The sequence below is a fragment of the Solea solea genome, chromosome 12 (assembly GCF_958295425.1).
Source record: "Solea solea chromosome 12, fSolSol10.1, whole genome shotgun sequence".
Taxonomy (NCBI): domain Eukaryota; kingdom Metazoa; phylum Chordata; class Actinopteri; order Pleuronectiformes; family Soleidae; genus Solea; species Solea solea.
In genome coordinates this window covers 8,368,991-8,393,230 of record NC_081145.1, presented here as the reverse complement: position 1 = coordinate 8,393,230, position 24,240 = coordinate 8,368,991, and the positions used below count along the sequence as shown (strand labels likewise).

Here is a 24,240-nt window from a genome sequence, read left to right as displayed (position 1 = left end):
TGTAAACCCGAGCCCCTCCAGTGCCGTCATCAAAGAACACAAAGAACGGACTTCAGAAGACACTCACACACCCTGCTATGCTGCACTGATGCTTCATACCCCAGCCATGCATTGCTTTCTCTGACCGACCATTCAGTCCTGAAAACGGGTCACCAGATGAGGGTCACCATCTGGCTCACACCGCGCAGACCCAGAAAACACTTACGTTTAGACAATCTCACACAGAGACCCTCACTCCGCTTCCATTCAGTGCTGATCATCAAAGCAGTTTATAACCCCAGTGATTGAAGCCCCGTCCCACATCAATCTGCTCCAACCCCTCTCAACCACCTCCTCTACTCTTTGCCCTCTCTCCCCTCCACCTCCACCTCCTCCCTCCCCGTCTCACGCCTGCTGCTCTTTATCTGGCGACTCCTCTAGCGTGATGACGGTGAACTCCTCCGTGTTGCCATTCTCCTGGATCTTCTCCTTGTTCATGAGCGTCACCATCTCCTGCGCCCGCTCCTGGGAGTGGGGGCTGGATGCTGATGCCGCGGCCCCATTGCCTTCGCCGCCATCTTTGGCTGTGATCATCAGCGTCTGTCGTTTGCCGCACAGGCTGCAAAATGCACATTAAAGACACATTTGTTTGAATGAAGTCGAAAATGGGAGCCTGTCTGTTTCCATGCTGTGCACAGGAAGACAAATCCCTGGCATAATGTTTAGGTCGTTAATGAAAAAAAACTGTAACGTCACCTCTTTCTTTTGGCAACAGCGACACAAACAATAAGAATAGCAGCGACTGCCACTATGACCCCAATGATTACAAGCCAGTCTGCAGAGAGAGAGAGAGTGAGAAACAACAAGTCATGAGTCAAGTGTGTCATAATAAAACAGATTCATTATGAAATAATGTTGGAGGTACTTTAAATGAAATGACTGGCTGCTCACCTGACGAACTCTGGCTCTCAGGCTCAGAGGGAGCAAGGACACGTCCTCTGCCGTTAGGTTTTGAAGTAGCTGCATGACAATAAAACATAAAACATTTAATATATACTATATATATATATATATATACAGATTTTTTACCAGTAACATCAATTAGTGTTTCACTGTACAGAGCTAGAGTGGTGATATGGTTGAAGTGTAAGGGTAAAAAAAACGTTTTATCCTGTAAAAGTCCTGTATTTTCTGGATGTGTTCCAATACAATGGGGATTATAGCACTATAAGGTTTTATTTTATGGTGACCTATGACTGCTGTGCTGTACATATACATATATGTGTGTGTTTAAATAGTTTTAGTTGTTTTATCACAGAAAATATATTTCTTCTCTAGTGTAAAAAGTCACTGAGGCCTGTTTAGTCACAAATTTACTCCACAGCTCAAACTAACACAAGGGGGCGTCCTGTGTTCCTAAAATAAGTTCAGTTCCCCTCAAACTTGTTGCATTTGAAGTGAGAATGTGCTGCATGTTGCATTTAAAAGAGGTGTCACCACTTTTCTATCATCCCCTATGTGGACACACATGTATGCAGAGGGGAATTTAAACTTTAAAGGTATTACAGACGGAATCAACACTTCTTTGGACACAATCTCCATAGAAACATGATACAAAATTTGCAGCACAGATGGTATTTTTGTAAAAATACTGAAATATTTCAGTTGTAAACATGTTTGTCTTACACTCGTGATCTCTGACAGGCTCCTTTTTGTCATCCTCCTGCTCATTTTCAGAGGGAGATTGTGTTTCCCCTGACTCTCCAACAGGGGCCGTTGTAGGTGCTGCTTCCTCCTCAGGCAGCGTTGGCAGCATTCCAGATCCAGTGGGCTGGTCCATGTCACCAACTGTAAAATTTAATCCCTGAGTGTCGTTCTTGTTCCCTCCAAGAGCCTTTGGATCTTCTGCGGGAGTAATACTGACTGTGGTGATCATTTCTATCACTCCATAGCTTTCATCTTCTCCAGGTGCTACAGTGGCGCCACCTGTTTCACTGTCAAAAGAATCCATGAGTTGTGTTGTTGGAGTGGACTCTGGTTCTGCCTCATCTCCTGCTAGAGGGATTGTATAATTACCATGTGGAATTTTGACATTTCAAAGTGACATATGTTTTCTCATCTATGCACAGTTTATCAAGTTTTAACATTTATATTTAAATCAGAATAACATCCCAGTAGATTTTACAGATGCACTGCTCTTTTCACATTATAACAGTGTAATGTGTATTAAATTCATTTTTTTTTTAATTATTGAAAGATCTGGTATAAAAACAACTGTACAATATACGTCCCATCAAGTTTGATATTTATGTGGAATTATTTGCATTTTTTTGTCAAAATTTGGACAACATACTGTACTATGACTTTTCTGAGTGATTTTGGATGACAAAACTATACTATGACTTTTTGTCTCATTTTGAAAGACATACTATACTATGACTTTTTTGACCAATTTTGGACGACATACTATACTGTGACTTTTTTGACCAATTTTGGACGACATACTATACTATGACTTTTTTGACCAATTTTGGACAACATACTATACTATGACTTTTTGACCGATTTTGGACGACATACTATACTATGACTTTTTGACGATTTTGGATGACATACTATACTGTGACTTTTTTGACCAATTTTGGACGACATACTATACTATGACTTTTTGACCGATTTTGGACGACATACTATACTATGACTTTTTGACGATTTTGGATGACATACTATACTGTGACTTTTTGACCGATTTTGGATGACATGACTTTTTTGAACGAATTTGGACGACATACTATACTATGACTTTTTTGACCAATTTTGGACAACATACTATACTATGACTTTTTATGAGTGATTTTGGACGACATACTATACTATGACTTTTCTGAGTGATTTTGGACGACATACAATACTATGACTTTTTTGTCCAAATTTGGACGACATGACTTTTTTGAACGAATTTGGACGACATACTATACTATGACTTTTGACCGATTTTGGACGACATACTATACTATGACTTTTCTGAGTGATTTTGGACTACATACTATACTATGACTTTTTTGACCAATTTTGGACAACATACTATACTATGACTTTTTATGAGTGATTTTGGATGACATATTATACTATGACTTTTCTGAGTGATTTTGGACAAACTATACTATGACTTTTTTGACCGATTTTGGACGACATACTATACTATGACTTTTTGACCGATTTTGGACGACATACAATACTAGGACATTTTTGTCCAAATTTGGATGACATGACTTTTTTGAACGAATTTGGACGACATACTATACTTTGACTTTTTGTCTCATTTTGGACAACATACAAAACTATGACTTTTTTGACCGATTTTGGACGACATACTATACTATGGCATTTGACTGTCTCACTCAAGGGCCATGGTGGCATAGTGGTTAGAGACTGTGAACTCTGTCGCAGTTTCAACATTATGATGGGTACGGGTCCTGCTCTAGACGCCATTTTGACTGATTTTGGACGACATACTATACCATGACTTTTTTGAGTGAATTTGGAAGACATACTATACTATGACTTTTTTAAGTGATTTTGGACGACATACTATACGTGGCGTAGTGGTTAGTTGTTCTGAACTATGTTACTGTTGCAAGAATGTGCTGTGTTCAGTCCTGGGTTGGGGTTTTTTCTGTGTGGAGTATGTATGTCTCTCATGCCTTACTTAACATTGTTCTTTCATGTTGTACTTAATTATAACATTTTGGTGTGTTTCAAAACAAAATCTGTGTTAGTAAGACATAGGAGCGACAGGGAGAAAATACAAGAATCACTGCACAAGATGCCAGACCTGGAATCGAACAGCACTTCCTTACAACAGCAACAATGGTTAATTCCACTAACCACTGCACCACCATGCATCCACATCTTACAGGCGAAAGTCCTGAATCACACCAAATAGTTTATATGTCATCTAACTATGACATTTTTGTCACATTTTGGACGACATACTAAACTATGACATTCTGGTCAAATATTGGACTACATACTAAACTATGACAATTGTCAAATTTTGAACGACATAATAAACTGACATTTTTGTCAAATATTGGACGACATATTAAACTATGACATTTTTGTTAAATTTTGAACGGCCCAGTACAATCCAGACAAACTGTATAAACACTCCTTAGCAAAAAGTACTCAAAATGTTTAAAATAAGATTGAATCTGTGTCATTTGGAAATACGTCACAGTTCAAAGTTCACTTGGCTTATTTTTATGAACAAAAATAAAAGAAAAACAGTCTAATTTTGTGACTTCTGCACAATTATTGCTACTTTATATCACTACTAAAAATGTGATATAAAAAATAAATAAAATCATAACTTTGACTCAACAACACATTAGAAGACAAATAAACAATTTTTTTTAAAGCCTGACTATGTGACCCATAAACACACATCCCCAGGATGTCCTTATAAGGAGTTGTGTATCATTCCCATGGGTGCACCAGTGACACAGATCTGTGCCTCGTGAGCATATTATTTAAAAAAAAAGAATGCATGTTGAATGCAGATGCACCATGGTAATTTGCAAATCCTTATATGGACATCCTGGGGCGTGTGTGTTTATAGGTCACATATTCAGGCTTTTAAAAAAATTATATCTTATGATTAATTTTATATTGCATTTTTTAGTAGTGATATAAAGTAGCAATAATTGTGCAGAAGTCACAAAATAGAATTTTTTTCTTTTGTTTTTGTTCATAAAAATGAGCCAAGTGAACTTTGAACCGTGACGTATGAACACATTTCACAAATTCAATCCGATTTTAAACAGTTTGAGTACTTTTTGCTCAGGTGTGTTTATATAGTTAGTTATCAATTGCCTAGGTTGTGCTGAAAAGAGTAAATAAGACACTATATTGCACATTCTCTGTATGCACTGTATGTTTAAACATAGCGATGGAAAAGCATTACATGTCATTTAGCAGACGCTTTTACCCAAAGCGTCTTACAACGGAATTGAGTACAATCAGTCAGGGGTGGGATCGAACTTGCGACCATGATGTCTTTCGCATACAGGGTACCAGTCTTAACCACTGAGCCACTACACCCCTAAAATAAAAGGGGAGCAGCCAAAATGCTCTGTGTTCTAAGGGTTAATAAATCATCGTGTATCATTTTATGTGGAAAATTACTTCAGTGTGAACGCACCGTAAGGGTTGTCGTTTTGTTATGTGTTAAAGGATTATCATGCATTCTTAACCAAAACCAAAGATACTTCCTGTCTTCAGTTACATGGCGGTAAACACGACCAGCTCACCTGGGGCTACAACCGGTGCAACTGAAGCAAACAAGATAAATCCTGTGTTTCCGTGGGAGTCATTTTACCCTGTGCGACTGACTACATTTTCACTGACTTTATATTATTAATTAAAATAGTTCCCTGGTGTCCTAATGAACATGTCTGTGACATGCTTTGGTTAAAATACCATAAGGATGAAGCACCATAGCAGTTCAATAACCCTGCTAAACCCGCCCCTTTCAGAACACTCTGTTTTGTCGGAGCACAGACTCAGTCTGATACAGTCACATACAGCGGCAGTTTATGCAGCTCGCCGCTGGCGATCAGCGGTGCTGTCCGAGCTGCATAAACTGCTGCTTTCCACACTTTGGCGACTGGTAGGGCCTCCAGAGTCCCAAATATATGATTAAAAAAATGATTAAAAAGTTGATTTTGCATATGATGTCCCCTTTAAACAACGTGGGAGTCCTGCATGTGTTTTTCCTCTTTAAGACACTTGGGTGACAAGTGGCTGCTGTGTAATTTGAGAGCGAATGTGCATATTGTACTAACCTGTTCGAAAGGCTTTCTCACAGTTACGCTCAGGCCCAACTGGAACATGGGAAACAGGAAGTAAATATTACTAAACAGATCTATTCGTTGCAAACTAACAACACACATGATGTGTAAGTGATTTGAGTGAACTGACTGTGGTTATAGTCACCTTTGTCATCATAGCAGTAGGCGTCGAAGAGATTGTCAGGGCTTATATATGAGTTAATAATGAGCCCAGTCGTGTTCTTTGCACAGTTTTCATGGTGCGAGTGTCTGAGGATGGCGATGCTGCCATTGGTCATCCAGCCATTCCTGAATGCACACGACAATATTTTGATTAGAGGACATTTTGGACACATGTGGGAGATATTTGCTGATACAGAATGCAATCTGACTCCAAGTAGCCATGTCCAAACACCAAAACCTGAACTAGCTTTCACTGCTCAGAGAAATAGAGACAAACACAGACACAAGGTTATTCCTTTATTGGAAGTTTTCTTGATTTCTGCCACTTGATTTAAAATGTAGTGGATCCATTTTGTCTGTCAGGAAGAGCCTGTTACTCTTTCCTGTTTGTTGTTTCAGGACTTATTTATTTTGTTATTTCATGACTTTGTTATTTCATGACATTATCACATTCATATAATGCTTTATTATAACGTGTTTCTTCCCATACAGTCTTATTTATCCAATTATCCTATTGCTGTTGGTTAAGTGAAGAGGAATTGAAGACCTGTGATTTCTTACAAAAAGTGATTTAGAGACAAATGACAGATTCAAGCTTTCAAAGGAAAAACAACAGTGAGCCAATGATGATTTCACCTGCAGGTTTCCATTCCGTTAAGATAGGCTTCCTCCACTTGTTCTGGAGTCGCCAAAGTGGTCTCAAGCTGCACACACACCTCCTGAGCCACGGGAAGACTCAGGGAGTGACGGCTTGCTCCTTCTACCAGAAAAACCCTAGAAAAGCTGCAGCTCCGGGAGTTTACTGTAAGGAAGGGGAAATACATTCTTAGATTAGTATTCATGAGTATTCATGAGTATATGGGCACGAGTGTGAGGGTAAAGCTAAAATAAGTGCATAGCTCCACACCATCCCACCTCACAGGGCCACAACCTCCACTTCTGCTTTGCACTTGTCATTACAGGTCATCTGGGAAGAAGCGATTGTCACCATATTCCAGGGAATATTTACTCAGCTCAGTGCGTCTACCTTGCATATCATATGGTGAAATATTGCAATTGTACTCAGCGGCCTGGGTCGAGCTATTTTGCAAGCAAATTGATAATGATTGTCTCACCAGGATGCTATGGAACTCTGCAGATGTGGTTCATATCTCTAACAGCTCAGATGCCAGAGCTAATCTATTTCGAACCTAATTATTTATTTATACCCTCACCTGAAACAGAATATTTGTATTCAAGCCTTTATGGGGCCCTAAGCTGAATTTGAGTTGAGGGGCCCCTAGGCGAGGCTTGACTATTATTGATGCAAATGTAACACTAAAAATAGTACTTATTCAATGTGGGCGGAGTCATCACTACACGGCTGCATGAAACTGCTGTGACTAGTGACTTGTAAAGCACTTGTTTTCAGTGTAACGGAATCATTAGAATCAGTTAATTAAGAACTATTTGTTCAGTACTTCCTCCATGACCATGACAGCGTCCGACACATTCACTGGACTGAAATACAGCAGCATTTAGACATTTCCCTAGTAATTGTTGGAGATTAACCCACGCTTTTTTAGGATTGTAAAGTCTTTTTAACTGATCTACAGTTTTGCATTGTTCGGCTTGATTTTTTGTGTCAGGACATCTCTCCCTGTGACGGCACTCTGACCAATCAGTGGACGCCACGCATAGTGCCTCCTCAGCGTGTTTGGCACCTCACCAGAGCAGGTACCAAAAACAGTACCTGGTACCAGGTACTATGCTCGTGGAAACGCTGTGCCATGCTGAGGCGAGGCGAGTTGGTGGAAACACGCCATATGTTAAAGCTCAAGTCCATAAAATGGCCTTTTCTGTTTGCTTGCTCAAAAACGTTCCCTCTTAAAACACACAGAATGAAACTGGGTGGAGGAGAGAGAGAGAGAGAGAGAGAGAGAGCACTGTGAGAACTACTGTACATCATGTCTGAATCACCTGAACATGCTTTACATGATCAAAATGAATAATGTAGTAAGTAAACCAGTGAATCAACCCGCTCGGTTCAAACTAAATCACTGGTCATATATTTTACAGTATTTGTGAGGACTGTGGACAATGGATTTCTTTATTAATTGACTGCTATCAGAAAGTGAAGAGGTTTTCAACCAATAAAATATGAAAAAAATACCGACTAAGCAGCTTAAAGCTGTTGTGGAGCAACAACTACATAACTACTGGGATGCAAAGCACAACAATCTTGCTCTCCTGAGCAGTGACTCACCATCATCACTATCACCTGACATCTGAGAAGCAGGTTCAGCTGTTGTACTAAAGATAATGTGATGAAAGTGTTCTTTAATTTATTATGGCCTTTTGAGGATGTGATCAACTGAAAAAGGCCCTTGATGAGAAAAACATGTTGCCGGCCTCTGTGTTAACAAGTGTCACCGTACCCAGTGTTATCTTTGTTGATTTAGTTTGCTTGACTGAGGGCGGAAATTCGGGGGGAAATGACTTTGTGTCATCAAAGTGAAAAAACAGCAACACACACACATGCACGGTCCCTCACAGATAAACACACGGGCAAGAATAAGGTTGATTTTTTTTCTCTCTCTTCGCAGCAGGTGCACATTTGCATTAGGAAACTAAAAACAAAAATACAACCGACCATTAATAAATAGTAAAAAAAAAATTTAATGACATGTATCCATATCAGTGATCAGCAGAGTTTCCACAGCTAACACTTTGTATGACGACGTATCTGTTTGCTGATGTTTAACTGTGTTGTCGTGGTGACAGACGCTCGAGTTGTGAAACTCCGGTCATTCAGCAGCAACCGAAAGATGACACTTCACATGTAACTTCCCCCACTCAAATATCACGGCCTTCAACTTGAACAGAAAAGCATAATAATGAAATTGAACTCTAACCTGCATTCAGCAAAACAGGAAATGCAAGGACTGAAGGAAAAGACAGAAATCATGTTGGGGTCCTTAAATACGACGTATACAACAGTTATACTGTAGTTGCAAGCAAATAATGAGTATAAGTATAGCAGCACTGGGACTTTTAACTGTCGTATCACTACACTTCACAGGCCTTCATAATAATAGTGTATCAAACTACACTGTTACATCCGGTTCACACTGGGTGTGTGTGTGTGTGTGTGTGTGTGTGTGCCGCCTTGTGTCATATTTTTTTAATTTCGGCGGCCATCTTGATAGATTAGAGCGTCTCACACACACTGCGCGTGTGAGACGTGCCTGTGTCAATTTTTGAGTTGCACGGTTGCCACCAAAGATAAACAGAGCAAAGATCTGCTGATACATAGGCAGGGATATTACATAGAACTGACACCTGCCATAGTAGTTTTAACCCTTAGAGCACAGAGCATTTTGACTGATTATAATGTTTCAATGTACATTATATACAGAGGCTATAAGAATGTGCAATATAGAGTGTTTTATATCCTTTTTTTCAGCACTATAGATTTTCATGTTCACCAACTATATAAACACACCTGAGCAAAAAGTACTTAAAATGTTTAGAATCGCATCAAATTTGGGAAATCTGAAATATGTCCCTGTTCAAGGTTTGTTTTTGTGAACAAAAAGAAAAGAAAAACACTCTAATTTTGTGACTTCTGCACAATTATTGCTACTTTATATCACTACTAAAAATGCTATATCAACAATACATAAGAAGATGGAAAAAAACAATTTTTTTTAAAGCCTCAATATGGACTCTTAACTAAGGGTTAAGTGTCTAGGTGTCTAAGTGTCTCCGTGAAAAACCAAAATATTATATTATCAAAACAATTTAGAAGTTGTAATAATCATATCACATAAAAAGCAGATTCTCTCTCGCTGTCTCTATGTAAGTTAGCGAGTGAGCAGAAACTAAAGTCATAAATAATATTAGCGGTGTGGTGACACATGAGCAGCAGACGTAGCAGACACACAGACACGCATCCAGTGTGAACCAGACCTTAGAAAATATGCCGAAAATGTAATTGAAATAACATTTCAATTACATTGTAAATGGTCGTCGGGAGAGGACAAGGGAAAGGTGCACTATACGCCTGCGCAAACCTGGGGTGACATGAGCGAGGGCGATCATGGCAGTGAATGGGCACAGGTGAGATTCTGAATGTAAGGATGATGATTTATAAAGCAACGCGCCACATGGAGGAGTAGCGGTTCGTGATGTTGCCTTGCAGCAAGACGACCCAGGTGGGCATGGGTTTTCCTCACGGTCCAAAAACACAGAGTATAATTGAGCAATTTCCCACAGGTGTGAGTGTGAGAGTGAATGGTTGTTTGGCCAGAACGTACTCCGCCTTTTTGCCCCATGTCAGCTGGGATTGGCACCGACAACCCTGCGACCCTCGTGGGGAGGATAAAGCGGTACACGATGGATGGATGGACTTATAATGCAACCTCTCAACTGACACCTTTTGTTTCTGGCTGCACAATTAATGAAAACAGACATACTGTAAATGTACTTGAGTAAAAGTGAGTGAACGTAAACTGTGTAGTGTGCAGGATATGGTAATTGTTTGTGTTGCTAGGCAACATTCAAGTCGGTCCAGTTGTGGAGCTATTTTTATACAATTTGCCATATCATATAAATAAAAAAACTATTAGTGTTTGTGGAACTGTTGTATAAAAGCTATATTTCTGTTGTAGTGAATATGAGCACGACTGACCTATAAAACCTGTTGCATCACAATAAAGTAACTAACTAACAGCAAACAATATAATACAGTACAGTTTTTTATATGCTAATTTTGAGCTGCAGATTTGATTGTCGGGTCTGTGCTCATAAAACAATCTCTCTCTCGTAACATAAACACTCTAAAGTGTGAAACTGTTCACTTTGGCTCAGTGAAGAAGGAAGTGTGCTGTTGAGCAACACACCCCACACATTTCTCAGACTGCATCCTGAACTTGACTCATGCATTGCAGCAATAAATGAATTTACCAGAGAAAAACATGTTTGATTTTGTCTAGTGTGTTGGACTTCACTGCAGGAGTTAAATATTAAAATAAGTATCAATTCTAGGCTCCTTCTTGTCTGTGTGTTGTGGAAAACTTCACTGACTAGATACAAAAAAAAAAAAAGACTGCAATGAGTAAACAGAGAACTAGCAACAGCAGGAAGTAAACTAAACTCTGCCGTTAGTAGCAGCTGGGCAACAAGAACCAGAGCCAACACTAGTTTTACAAAGTAGTTTCCCTTCTTTGTCATCTCTGTCTCTTCTTTTCTCTCTCTCTTTCTCTCTGACACACACACACAGACACACTCTACTGAAGGGACCTGAACACATGCTGCCACATGGCACCGTGTCCCTTAAAAGTAAATGGGAAGAAAAACAGTCCTGGTCCTGTAAACTTGCCCAGAAGGATCAAAGACAGCCCAGCTATGAGTGAGTTGAACGGGGGGGAGCTGACATGAATCTGAGGCGTCATCATTAGTATGCAGAAGGAGCCGTCATGGGTGTCTTTATACAGTCGAGGAGCACTGACTCTCCTGAAGGCTCCATTGTCGGCTAATGGAGTTGAAACCAAGGAGACTGCAAAGTTTGGGCCGTACAGAACCTGAGAGAAAGGGAGCTGTAACACAGTGTCTTGCCAAAAGCTCCAGCTGCACTAAAAGTAATAGACAAGTCTTCCTCTCACTCCACTTCCACAGTCGCTCTCTTTCTACTCCTTTTTTTTTGTTTTGTTTGTTTTCTCTCATTGCACAGTGCTTATCTTTGCCATGCTTGCAGTAACGCACAACCTCATGCATGCAGGTGTGCAAACACACAGATAAATGCACATGCACTTGAATTTCATCAGTATTTCACAGTATGCAAACCCACAGCAGAATAATATGCTCATTATGTTGTTTTTCCTTTAAGGGCTTTTGTCTCGCTTGAATACAATTGATCAAAAATGTGAGGGCATGACCCTGACATAGACTGAATATAATGTGTATTGTATACATTCATCTTTTTTTTCCCTTTTAACTATTTGTACAGATGGTTTCTTGTTTGTGTGCATGCACACACACACACACACACACACACACACACACACACACACACTTAGTAAAGGTCACAATGACCTGATTTCCTACACCTAATAATAACAGTAATTAACTGTCAAACCGTGATACGTGTCACACTCTTCACATTATTTCACGTGTTATCATACTTTATCCAGGCTTTTAACTACTGTGTCTTTTTAAGGTGATTTGTACGAGATTTAAACCTCGCACTGAGTTTGAAACTACAGGCTTACCAGCACATTTAAAGCTGCATATCTTATGAGATTTCCAATTGCTCTTTCCACAAGAGCATTCACATCAAAATGGGAAATGCATGCTCTGGCTGGTTTGTTTTAGGGCCGCGGGAGAAACATGGCAGCAATACAGTAGATGGCAGACTGTTATTACAAATAACAGCTATTATACACTTATATAAACCTATAGTATGTACACTTTCTGCCAGTAAATCCTCCAAAATGTTACACACTGGACGTTCAACTCTATTACTGTACATGTATCCATAGAAGTATTCATACATGTACCTGTAACTAGGATACACTCATATTTTGAGCCCTTTAGATTGCACCACAGTGGGTCGTCTTCCGCCATATTTGTGAGCAGTTAGTTGCAATTACGCTACTTTACCTCTAGGTGTCTCTACATTCAACACACTGGTCCTCTAATGCACGACAATTATATTTACAAGGAAGGGAGACACATTTCTTTTGTCGCCCTAGTGTAGTTTTGTCCACTGTGTCACGTCTGAAAAAAAAAAGGTGAAACAAGTCAATCCATTGATCGGTGTTTTTTCTTCTTAAGATCAAAATGAACTGTCGATATCTATTTCCGATGACACTGGAAATCCCTGCCTCGTGCTAGAAGATGTGCGCACATTACAAAGCTGTTACTTTCACCAGGGACACAAAGCCTGTACTGTATATGAGAAGGGAGAGCCGGCGGGTGGTTGGGGAGTTTGTACTGAGCATGAAACTCATAAAAAGGGTTTTAAAAGAAATTAGCAGCTTTAACAGCAAACAAAGGGGAGGGAAAATCCTGGAATGCTAGAACTCTTAATCGTTTCAGACCAGTCGAGTTAGTTTTGAGGGAAAAGAACCGGCAGAGGACGATATTGGTGCAGGGCTGTTAAGCCTCAGGGTATTTGCTTTGCAAAGGAAGGTACAGTGGAAGAGGAAGGCGAAACACATCATGTCTAAAATACTCAGGTGGCGAGAGACGGTACTGTGATGTTGCACAGGCACAAGCCTCCTTTGTCACGACCCAGACCCAGTCCAAGGGGCCCCCGACCCTCACCCGTCACCTTGAAACATGACACGGACACATGTAGGAAGGGTTGTTAAAGCCAGGGAGGTAAATAGAGCATTTAAAGGAAATCCAATGGTCAGGTTGGAGTGTGCGCACACATGCATTTATGTGAACATATGACGGATGCTTTGTGGTTGTGGTTAATCTCGTACAGTATTAGCACACTGCACATCCGTAAGATTATGGAGAGTTTGTGTTGAGTCTTTATCAGTTTGATCATCAGATCATAAAGCCCTTGCACTGTGTGCTATACAGACAGGATATTTAGAAATTATAATAAAGTCTCACAGATTGGGGTTAATTCTTGACTCCCTCATGATCAACTTAACTAAAAGGCAGCAATGAATTTAGATGAGTCTAAATTGGATTTTTATTACTTTCCCTCCAGAGGTCACATCATTTAAATAAATGGCTTTTGTTTAATTCATTTATTGACTCATCTGAATGTCTTTAGGGCAGGTTCAGTGTCTACTTCAGGATGTAAGAAATGACCAAAGTTACCAATTATTCTAATTTTACTGATAATTGTTTCTAGTTTTCATCAAAATCTCCATGCTCATAAATCTTACTGTTGGTATCCAGACACCAGACTCCATAAATCCCAGTGGTTAACAGCAGAGAGCAGATCTGGACCCAGATGGATTTATTTGTATATTCTATATGAGGGTTGGATTCCAGTTATAATTTCTCATCATCATTTCAAATCATTTATAGACACTTTTTATGGTTATTGAAATAAATGACTACGTAAGTGCAAGTTGTGTTACTTTTTCAACATTTAAGGGGTGCCCCCACCAATGAAATGTCTGTGCACACCACTGTTGTTACATGTATTATTTGTTATATATGTATTGCAGTTCAGTCAGTTGTTGACGACACAAAGATGCTGAGGCACATACTTAAATATAAAGCATGCTGCGCTGATTCATAAGATGATAAGTGTGATGATAAATGTGCCATTTCCTCTCTGAATTTGAATTGAATCTCCCTGTTTTGAAGGGAAGTCTGGCCCGGCCACAGTCCACAAGCCTTGTTCCAAATGTTGTGCATCACACGAAACTCAGCCACAGCCTCGGAAACAATGTCTGTGCCGTGATGACCAATAACCACCTCAAGAGTCTTCTAACCAGACACCACTTTACTCTCAACAGTCAACTGTAGAGACACATAACAAACCACTAACAAAGGGGGAGGGGGGGCACCTCCTCCTCCTCTTCCCACAAACAGTGCCCTTACAATTTGTGTAGCAATTTCCTATTTGTCTTGAAGTTCTGCAAATACCAAAAAAAAAAAAAAAAACATTTGACGCTGGATCGTCATTGTTCTTAAAGCTCACTGCCAGAGGGAATCTTTGTGGAAAAACCCCACCAGCACCTCCTCAGGGAACAAAGCAAAACCTAGACCTGTTTGAATCAGTATCAACTTCACCTCCAGAGGTTTACATCACTGCGAGCGACAAATCCGACAAAAGCCGTACACAGAGCAGCACATGTGAGGCAGAGACAAAGAGGGAGACAGTGAGGGGAGAACAGCTTCAGCGACTGCTGATCACCCTTTGTGTCAGAGGATAAAGCATTAAAGCATGGCAGCACAGACTCCAGCTGCAGCACACCGTGAAAAAGGAACGAGAAATCTCTGTTTCTTACTCAAAAAGAAAACCAAGTGTAGCCATCTAAAGCAAGACTCATCATCCCAAAGCCTGATGAATAAGGTTCACTTTCTAGCATGTGAGCGCATGTGAGCGCATGTGAGACAGAGAATGAGCAAGAGCGTGTGACTCCTTTGTGTCTATCAGGAGTCTGGGACTGCCAGACGTAAGCCTGTCTGTACTGGTGTAACACGCGCTCTCTTGCCGGCATCCACTTGTCCATTATATGAGTAGCAGACGCACAGCACAGCCTCTGTCTTTCACCGGCTTATCCTCACATGGACACAAATTCTCAACTAGGATCAAGATGAAGAGAAAAATAAAACATTAGACAAAAAAAAGAAAAAGAAAATACTGTCTGGTCCCAGAATTTTGCCAGACACAAATGAGGAGGAATAAGATCAGGAGGTGCAAAAAAAAAATCCACAAACAAAGAGCAATCCAGTGGGCGAAGGCACAGTCCCCTCACCTTGATGTAGCTCTGACCTGGACGAGGTCAGTAATCCAAGGGTGACCCCCAAGAGAAGTGTCCACATCCTGGCAAAAGCGATGATTGGGTGATTATCTGCTAGTAAAGGTGTGCAACAGATCTTCTGTGGTCCTGTCTTCCCTCTGCCAGGAGTGAGGAGTGGTGTGTGTGTGTGTTTTTAGGTGTGTGTGTGTGTGTGTGTGTGTGTGTGAAAGAGTGAGAGCAGAAAAAGACAGAGAGAGGGGGGGGTGGAGAGAAGGAGGGAGGGAAACTGGTACTGTGGAGGGAGTTGCTGTGTGTGTCTGGTGGCTGCTGCAGCTGACTCAGACTTTGCCTCAACTTTTTCTTGTTCTGTCCCTTAGAGTCACAGATGCAAGTGGCACACACACACACACACACACACACATGCAGGAGGGGAAGAGTAGTTCATGTGAGCACACACACACCCTTCTGCCACTCCCACATTTGCCCCACCTCCTGTCTCGCCCCACCTCACGTAGCCTCTCTTTTCTTCTCTCCACCCTCCCTCTTACTGTTTGGATGGAAACAGCTTTGGGGCGGAGAAGGTAAGATTAGAAGAAGGCGATCCCTCCCATGAACTTGTCTTTTCAATATCATCAGTCTTTGAAAGCCTATTTGGTTGGGGTTTTTGCGTCCACTCTATTATAAATTCACCAGGTTTTCTCTCCTGCTGTATCCCTGAGTGTGTGCTGAAAAAAGGTCACACAAAAGGCTTTGTGTAGATGCACAGGACAGGACAGTGAAACAAAATAAAAACAATCTCTGAAACATTGCTCAAAAATCATACTTTCTGCATCCAGTTTGCAGACGTCATCGCCATCAGCCCGTGATGTACACAAATATTACAACATTGGTCCCTGCTCTTGGTTAAAGACGGAGTCGGCAGAGAAGACGTCAATGAAGAAGATGTTAACAAAGGCGATGGATGCTTGCTCAAAAAGAGATTATGCTGTTACTGGAAAGGAATATAGGAACAAGGTGCTGAAAGTACGGAGGGTCCCTGAAGCAAACAAAGATACGTTTTCAGCTCCTTCTTAAAAGAATCATCAGAGTCCGTGCAGCACAGGGGCATGGGACATGCATTCCATAACCCAAATCTTTAAGTAACTCATTTTTTAAAGAAAAAACAAATAAACATGAGAATATCTCGACCTCTAAAAGCAAAGCAATGGCTACTATTAGATTAGATTAGATTCTCAGAGATAATGGCGGATGTGGCGGATGGACAATCACAGCGTGCTGCTGCTTCAGCGTTTTCTCGATTAAAACCGGAGATTTACAAAACTAATGCCGGTAAAATAATTGTGGAAGACGAAATATTGAACTTTCTTGTGGTTAAAATGAGAACTTTAAGCCACGACGAGATTGTTCTGCTGGTGACAAATTGCTTCACTTCAGAACGGATTGAGGCCGCCAAGAAGGCTCTGTTTGAGGTCTGCCCTAACACGTCTCAGCGTTGTATCACCTACAAAGGCCAACAGAAAGACAGTAATAATGTTAAACTGTGCATGAGAGTGCTGAATGAGTGTGGGGAGGATGTCCCGAGATTTGTGTCACACTTTCTGGACGATTTGCCACCCGTGTCATTCAACCATATAGATGTTTCAACACTGCTGGGCAGAATGGAACAATTAAACAATGAGATCTGTTGCATGAAGAGAACCCTGGAAATCCAGTCAAATGTTTGTGAAAGTCTGCGGGAAGTGACGGCGGCCATTGATGGGCGATTGACCGCTGTGGAGCAGCCGCTCCCCCCAGCGACGGAGCCCGTGGCTGCCGAACGGATTTCAGACGCAACTGTCCAGAGGGAGACGGTGACCATAGCCCTAACACCAACTGTCCAGCGGGAGACCACAGCTTTGACCCCAACTGTGGCGGCCCGGTCATCGGGGCAAACACAATCTCCTGCCTGGACCACGGTAGTGAAGAAGGCGGGTCGTGTTAAGCCTGCACCGGGAAATCCTGCGGTGCAGCACAGACTTCATCGGGGTAAATCGCCAGCGAGATCAGAGAGAAAGAAGACGGGAATCATCGGAACGGGCACGGCCAGTAACATAAAAACTATTACAACGAAGATGGTGAGTGTCTTTGCCTCAAAGTTTGATCCTAACCTGGATTCCGACACTCTATCCATCTATTTGAAAGACAAACTGAGACGGAAGGTGATCTGTCGTAAAATTGAAACATCTGGAAGTAGATTCAGCTCTTTCTGTGTCACTGCTGAATGTAACAATGTAGCAGAGATGTATGATCCGCACCTGTGGCCGGCTGGCTCTTTTGTTAGACGTTATTTTGAGCCGCGCCAGCCTAGAGGCGTTGGTTTTGGAGCTGCTGGACTGGAAGGTAAACCACGCTCCCAGTTACCTGCAATACAGCCTGTGGTGTGTGATGGGGAGCCCCAGTCAGCTGCTTGCCAGCTAACGAGCGACTGATGATGTGGCTGCTGTGCACGAACCGTATCCCGATTGGAGAACATTATGCGGGTTGTATCATACAATGCACGTGGATTACGTGTGGGACATACTGCCACAGATATATCTAGACGCTATGTTGTTGATACCTTGTTGAATGAGTGTGATATTATGTGTCTCCAAGAGACTTGGCTTGCCAAACAGGATTTAGACAAGCTAAATTCAATACACAAAGATTTTCATGGTGCAGGAGAATCTACTACTGACCTCAGTACAAAATTAATTAAAGGTAGAATATCTGGTGGAGTAGCCATTCTCTGGAATTGCAAATATGATCCTATGGTGAAAGTGATAAGACTAAATGTTGACTGGGCTATAGGGATAGACATACATTTTAATGGTAAGAAAATTTGTATCTTAAGTATATATACCCCCTATGAATCCTATGACAATGAGGATGAATTTTTGAACAGACTTGCCCTTATTCATTCCTTTATTGAGGACCATGACTCAACTTGTGTTTATGTAAATGGGGATTTTAATGCTGATGTATCTGATATCAATTCTCTGTTTGCAAAACATCTGGTACATTTTTGTAATGATAATAATCTGGTATTGTCTAGTAAAGTATTTTTACCTAATAATAGTTTTACCTATGTAAGTGAGGCATGGCACACAACGTCCTGGCTTGACCACTGTTTGTGTACAGCCGATGCTCATGCCTCACTAGAAAGTATGGAAATTTGCTATGGTCTGGCTACCTCTGACCACATACCAATAGCTATGGTGCTAAATGTTGAGACTGTGCCCCTCTTGGTGGACTCTGGGAATACTGTCAGCTCTGAGAAATTAAATTGGGCTAAGTTGTCTAAGAAAAACATTGATAGTTATACTGTCTTAACGGACAGCTTATTAAATCACGTTGTTTTGCCGAGAGATGCTGTAACTTGTCTTAATATGAACTGTACTGATCCACAACATGCTGTTGACCTCTGTGACTTATATGATAACATAATCAAGGCTCTACACGCCTCTGCTGGGCCTCTCTGTGGGCATAAGAAGGCGTTTAACATCAAACCTGGGTGGAACGAGTATGTGGCTGAACATCATGCCACAGCAAGGGAAGCCTTTAAACTCTGGTTTAATGCAGGAAGGCCCAGACAGGGTGATGTGTTTGAGTATAAGAAACAAACTAATGCTAGATATAAATATGCTCTCCGTCATATTAAGACCAACGAGAACACTATCAGAGCTGACTTGCTTGCCAGGAAGCTACAAAATAATAACCATGTAGACTTTTGGAATGCAATTAAAGTGATGAATAATCATAAAACTTCTTTGCCATATGACATTGAAGGTGTCTGTGGCTCAGATAACATTGCAAAGTTATGGTGCAAGCATTATTCCAAGCTCTTTAACTGTGTTAAGAGTAACGTTGCTGCTGTTAATATTGTTGATTTGGACTCTCATGTCACAGTAAGACCTGGTGAGGTATCAGATGCCATTAAGATGCTTGATAACAACAAAGCATGTGGTACAGATGGTATTGCTGCAGAACATCTCAAGCATGCCAGTTACAGGCTCTCCCCACTGTTAGCCCTGTGCTTCACTGGCCTCCTGGTGCATGGAGTTCTTCCGGATTCCATCCTGTCTGTCTTACTGGTCCCTGTTCTTAAGGAGAAGGCTGGAAGGCTAAACAGCATCGACAATTACAGGCCTATTGCCCTTGCCAGTATACTGTCTAAGGTGCTGGAAAGGATCATTTTAAATAGGATAGAAATGTATGTATTAACTACTGACAATCAATTTGGGTTCAAGAGAAAACATAGTACTGACCTATGCATTTTTGCATTAAAAGAGATAGTTGCTAAGTACCAAAGTCAAAACTCCTCTGTGTTTCTTTGTTTTATTGACGCCTCTAAGGCATTCGATAGGATTAATCATGCCAAATTATTTGTTAAATTGCTTGAGAGAAATGTTCCTAAACATATTGTTAGAGTTCTCATATACTGGTATGCTCAGCAAACATTTCAGGTCAAGTGGGATGATGCTGTCTCTGCTCCTTTTCATGTGAGTAATGGGGTCCGGCAAGGAGGCATTTTATCTCCTTTTCTTTTTAATGTTTATATTGATGATTTGTCAAAACAATTGAATGAATGTAAAACAGGCTGTATTGTGGGAAACCAAGTTGTCAACCATCTCATGTATGCTGATGACCTTGTTGTACTCTGTCCATATACTGCAGGATTACAACAAATGCTAAGAATATGTACACAATATGGCAGAGAATTTGACATTAACTATAATGCTAAAAAAAGTAAGGCCATGGTAGTGAGATCTAGGGAGGACAGGAAATCGTCCTTTCCTACTTTTTATCTCTCTGATGGCTCCTTAGAAATGACGAAGGAACTAAAATATCTTGGCCATGTCTTTTCTGATGATCTCAGAGATGACAGTGACATCCGTCGTCAGTGCTGTAAAATATATGCACAGGCCAATATGCTGTTAAGAAAATTTTCTGTGTGTTCCGTTGATGTCAAATGTGCTCTGTTCAGGGCCTATGTCACCCCCCTGTATACAGCTCATCTCTGGTCTTCCTACAGAGTGAAAAGTATGCAGAGGCTAAAAGTGGCCTATAATGACGCCATGAGGTTGTTGCTACGTGTTCCTAGGTGGCACAGTGCCAGCCAGTTATTTGTATCTTCCAATGTACCAACTTGTCCGGCATTGTTGCGTAAGCTGATGTTCAATTTCATGTGTCGTTTGGACCTATCTGATAACTGTGTTATCAAGGCCTTAACCTGCCCCATGATGGGATATCGGCTCACATCCAGGCTTCGCAAGCACTGGCACAATAATTTGCACCGTTTCTTTTAAACTAACAGTGACAAATTACTGTGTTTTATATTAATTGTTTGGCTGTTTGTCTACTTGGTTTTGTCTTGTATGTTAAGTGTGTATGTGTATGAGAGTGGACCACTTTTTTCGAGTCCATAATAAAGATTATTATTATTATTAATAACTTAAACCGTCTACAGTTTACATTCTATGCCATGTGTAGTTTCTCAACATCGAGACCATTTTCCACTTCCATCACTCTTACTTCGGGTTCCACTTTTCAATTCACCGGACAGACTGAGTCATCTCAGGGACCAGGAATCTCCCCGGAAACATAACCTTGTGTTTTTTGCATGTGATGCGTATTTTCTCAAACATCAGCTGTGAACGGGCGTGACTTCCTTATCAACCAATGATAATGAATGTGTAATGGCTCAGCATGAACAGTATCTGTGTCGTCATGGGAGCAGCTCTCGGATGGATGGATGGATGGATGGATGGATGGATGGATGGATAGATAGATAGATAGATAGATAGATAGATAGATAGATAGATAGATAGATAGATAGATAGATAGATAGATAGATAGATAGATAGATAGATAGATAGATGACTGGAACAACCCAGTTGACCTCCCTTCGTCTTCACTGACCTCTGGTTTGGGGCAAATCACTGAAAGAAGTGTAGTTTTTGAAAGAGATAGAAAAAGAGAAAGGAAGACAAATGATCTCTGGGTATGTGCAAACACGTAAGTTTAATTGGAACATTTTCGACGGGAGTTTGCCCAGCACATTACATATGCAAGTCATTATTAATCCCACACTGACTGCAGCAGTTGTGATTACACACACAGATTATTAACATGCATTTCTGCTCTGACACTTCACACCCACCTATGATTTTAACCAAGAAATGAGGGTTATAAAGAAGTGAGAACATCAAAATGATTCACACCTCCAACACACCAGATACCAGCAACGTCCTGTTTGATCTGTTGCTATAGTGACATTTGCTTATGGTTGAGCAAAACCCCAAATAGACAAGTATACGGGGAAAAAAACATGTGAGGTTGTATTTAGTTCACAGTTTTGTACATTGCCATATACATTTTTTTCCCCCTGTGGTATGAAAATGAACACACTGAAAATAAAAGTGAATCAGTGACAACAAATATCCAAATCCAAATAGCGTGACTGATAAGAAACCATCGAAGGCTAAATGATGATTCAGCCTGAGTTTGTTTACCAGTCTGAACAATGTTTGCCCCAGTTTCTCCCTCCAGAGAAACAACATTGTCACAAATTGCAAAGAAGAGCAACTCTTTCACTGAATAGCTGAGTGAGTGTGAAGTCAGTTATTGCAACTGATGGATCTCTCTGCAAACAGCTTGACATTCACAGTGTCCCCACGAAGGCGACGAACATGATCAACACTCCGGCACAACAGCATGCTCAAAACTCTCAATCACTGTCGCGCAAATAAACTCGCTTACCCCGGTTGAACCCGGGCATCAGTGGTCAAGAGCTTGTGCGAACACGAATGTGACCTAAATGGATCATATTTGTCACCTGATAGCGAGGTGGCTTTGAAAGACAATGTAAAAGAGAAAGGAGGGATAAAGCCATGTTGAAACCAGACCTTGGATGTTGTTTAAAAACAGTCAAAGGCTCAAGGCTTATTATCTGGTCATCTTTGTCGCGTGATGTCACCGCAGTGACACAGAAGAAAAACACAGGGGGTGAACAGATGTATCGTAGGCATCACGGCACCTTAAATTAACATCAGACTGTTGAGTCAACCGTTAGTCATCCAGAAAGGAAGACAGAATTTCCACTGTGGTGACATACTTGTGGTAATAACTGAGTAACAGCAACGCCGCGGCATTCCACTCGGGCGATGTGTCGCTTCCCACCACCCGGCGCACTCACTGGAATGTGAGAGAATGCAAGATGTCCATATACGTACAGAGCAGCGAGATGAAATCCAGCATTCGCTGTCTAAACATAACGGGAATGGGAGCACTTGTATGTGGTGTCAAGGTCCAGTGTGTAACATTTAGGAGGATTGTTGGCAGAATTGAAACTGTTAGCGGAAAACCAGCATTAGACATTCATCATGGAAGAGCTGGTGATGAAGAGGCGGGGAAAAACCTCTGTCGGAAGAGGCGAGGAAGAGGAAAGGCGATAATTAAAACAGGATATAAAACATATTCCGAGCAGCATGGACACGGCTCTACGGGTTGCATTCACCAGCTCCGTTGAAAACAAATGCACATGGCCAGGAGAGGGGAAGGGAGGGGGGATGTTTATGGTAATGCAGTAAAAATATCTACTCCAAAACTGTAGGGGGAGCACTGTAGCAAAACAAAAAGCATCCAGACTTGAAAAGTTCCACTTTACTTTATACTTTATTTGTATAAGAGCAAATAAGCATGTGAATATTACTGTATTTACCTCAGTCTCACCATTAGAGGTCACTAACTCTTACACACTGGACCTTTAACTACAGAACTACAGGTTCAAACTAGTTGTGTAAAAGATCAACTGGTGACAAAAATCACCTCATATATGTATGTTCAGTAAATCAAGCCATGCATTTAAAGAAGAAGAAATGTGAACACTCGTCAAAACACTTGTCGGTGTCTCTCTGTGTCTTCAGCGAGCCGTCAAACGTCACCGCCTGTGCTGGAGGTCATGGAGGTGAGGATGGCGAGGTTGTCAGGAGCGTGTGCCTTGTTGTGCAGTTTTGGCCGGAAGACTGGGACTGCCTCACCCTGCGGTGATCTGATCTAACCCAGCATCATGTCATGTCATGCTGGACTGCTTCAAAAGGCCCGGCTTTGTGCAACAACAACAAAGCCAAGGCCTCGCTTATGTTCGGCTACTGAGACAGCTCAGCAGGCTGAGTGTCACAGACGACTGTATAGACAGCAGGAATGTCCTGTGTCATCCTCCATCTCAGTCGTCATTTCAGTCCCGATCGGCCTCAGTGATCTCACCGGTGAAATGTCTTTTCTATGGGTAATTTGCCTTTTAAAAAAAAAACTTCAAAGCACAGTATGTAAGTTCTGCTGTCGGGGAGCAGCATGAGACCAGAGGATTTGTTGTCTTCTCTCATTTGGTCTCGCTTTGTGGAGAGCTTCTGTGGCAGAATGTGCGCCAAACAAAGACTAGTTGTGATCCACTATACACAAAGGATTGAAAGAAATCCGGCCATTTGGGGTTAGACCCGGAAGTTGGTGACCAAAAAGAAATTTCCATCCATTACCTGATGTACAAATACAGATTTCTATGGATGGAAATGTACCACTCAACAAAATATAAAACCTCTTCCAACACCTGTGTCTTTAACAGTGTTTTCATACATGCAGTACAGCTTTTGATTCGTGGAAATCTTGGCTGATATTTCAAAAAGTGTTACTACAGGGCTTATTATGACTCATATTCACAAATAACTGTAAAATAACTGTACCACAAAGTTCCCCTTTTCCTGAATGGATTGCAAGTTTCAAGTAAAAGCGCCTTTTCAAAGAAATGACCT

At 41.2% G+C, this 24,240-nt stretch overlaps 1 protein-coding gene across 2 annotated transcripts; it reads right to left on the bottom strand.

Annotated features, from left to right (window-relative positions):
• On the bottom strand, positions 1 to 15,800 carry cd44b (CD44 molecule (Indian blood group) b). Of its 2 annotated transcripts, none has more exons than XM_058644418.1 (8): positions 15,431 to 15,800; positions 6,630 to 6,795; positions 5,977 to 6,119; positions 5,826 to 5,864; positions 1,666 to 2,034; positions 931 to 999; positions 736 to 814; positions 1 to 598 (listed from the first exon to the last, which is right to left on the bottom strand). In XM_058644418.1, the coding sequence occupies exons 1-8, from the start codon at positions 15,495 to 15,497 to the stop codon at positions 385 to 387; spliced, it is 1,146 nt and encodes a 381-aa protein (XP_058500401.1). In that variant the 5' UTR covers positions 15,498 to 15,800; the 3' UTR covers positions 1 to 384. The 2 variants fall into 2 exon arrangements, with proteins under 2 accessions (XP_058500401.1, XP_058500402.1); XM_058644419.1 differs by having other exon boundaries at positions 1,666 to 2,031.
• Positions 15,801 to 24,240: the final 8,440 nt, after the last annotated feature.

What these genes read in the sequence shown, in the direction of transcription:
- cd44b (XM_058644418.1), bottom strand. Translation starts at nt 15,497, where the DNA reads ATGTGGACACTTCTCTTGGGGGTCACCCTTGGATTACTGACCTCGTCC. An exon ending in TGAGAGCCAGAGTTCGTCAG is followed by an intron (nt 815 to 930) that starts GTGAGCAGCCAG and finishes CTCTCTCTGCAG; the next exon opens with ACTGGCTTGTAATCATTGGG. An exon ending in GCTGTTGCCAAAAGAAAGAG is followed by an intron (nt 599 to 735) that starts GTGACGTTACAG and finishes TGCATTTTGCAG; the next exon opens with CCTGTGCGGCAAACGACAGA.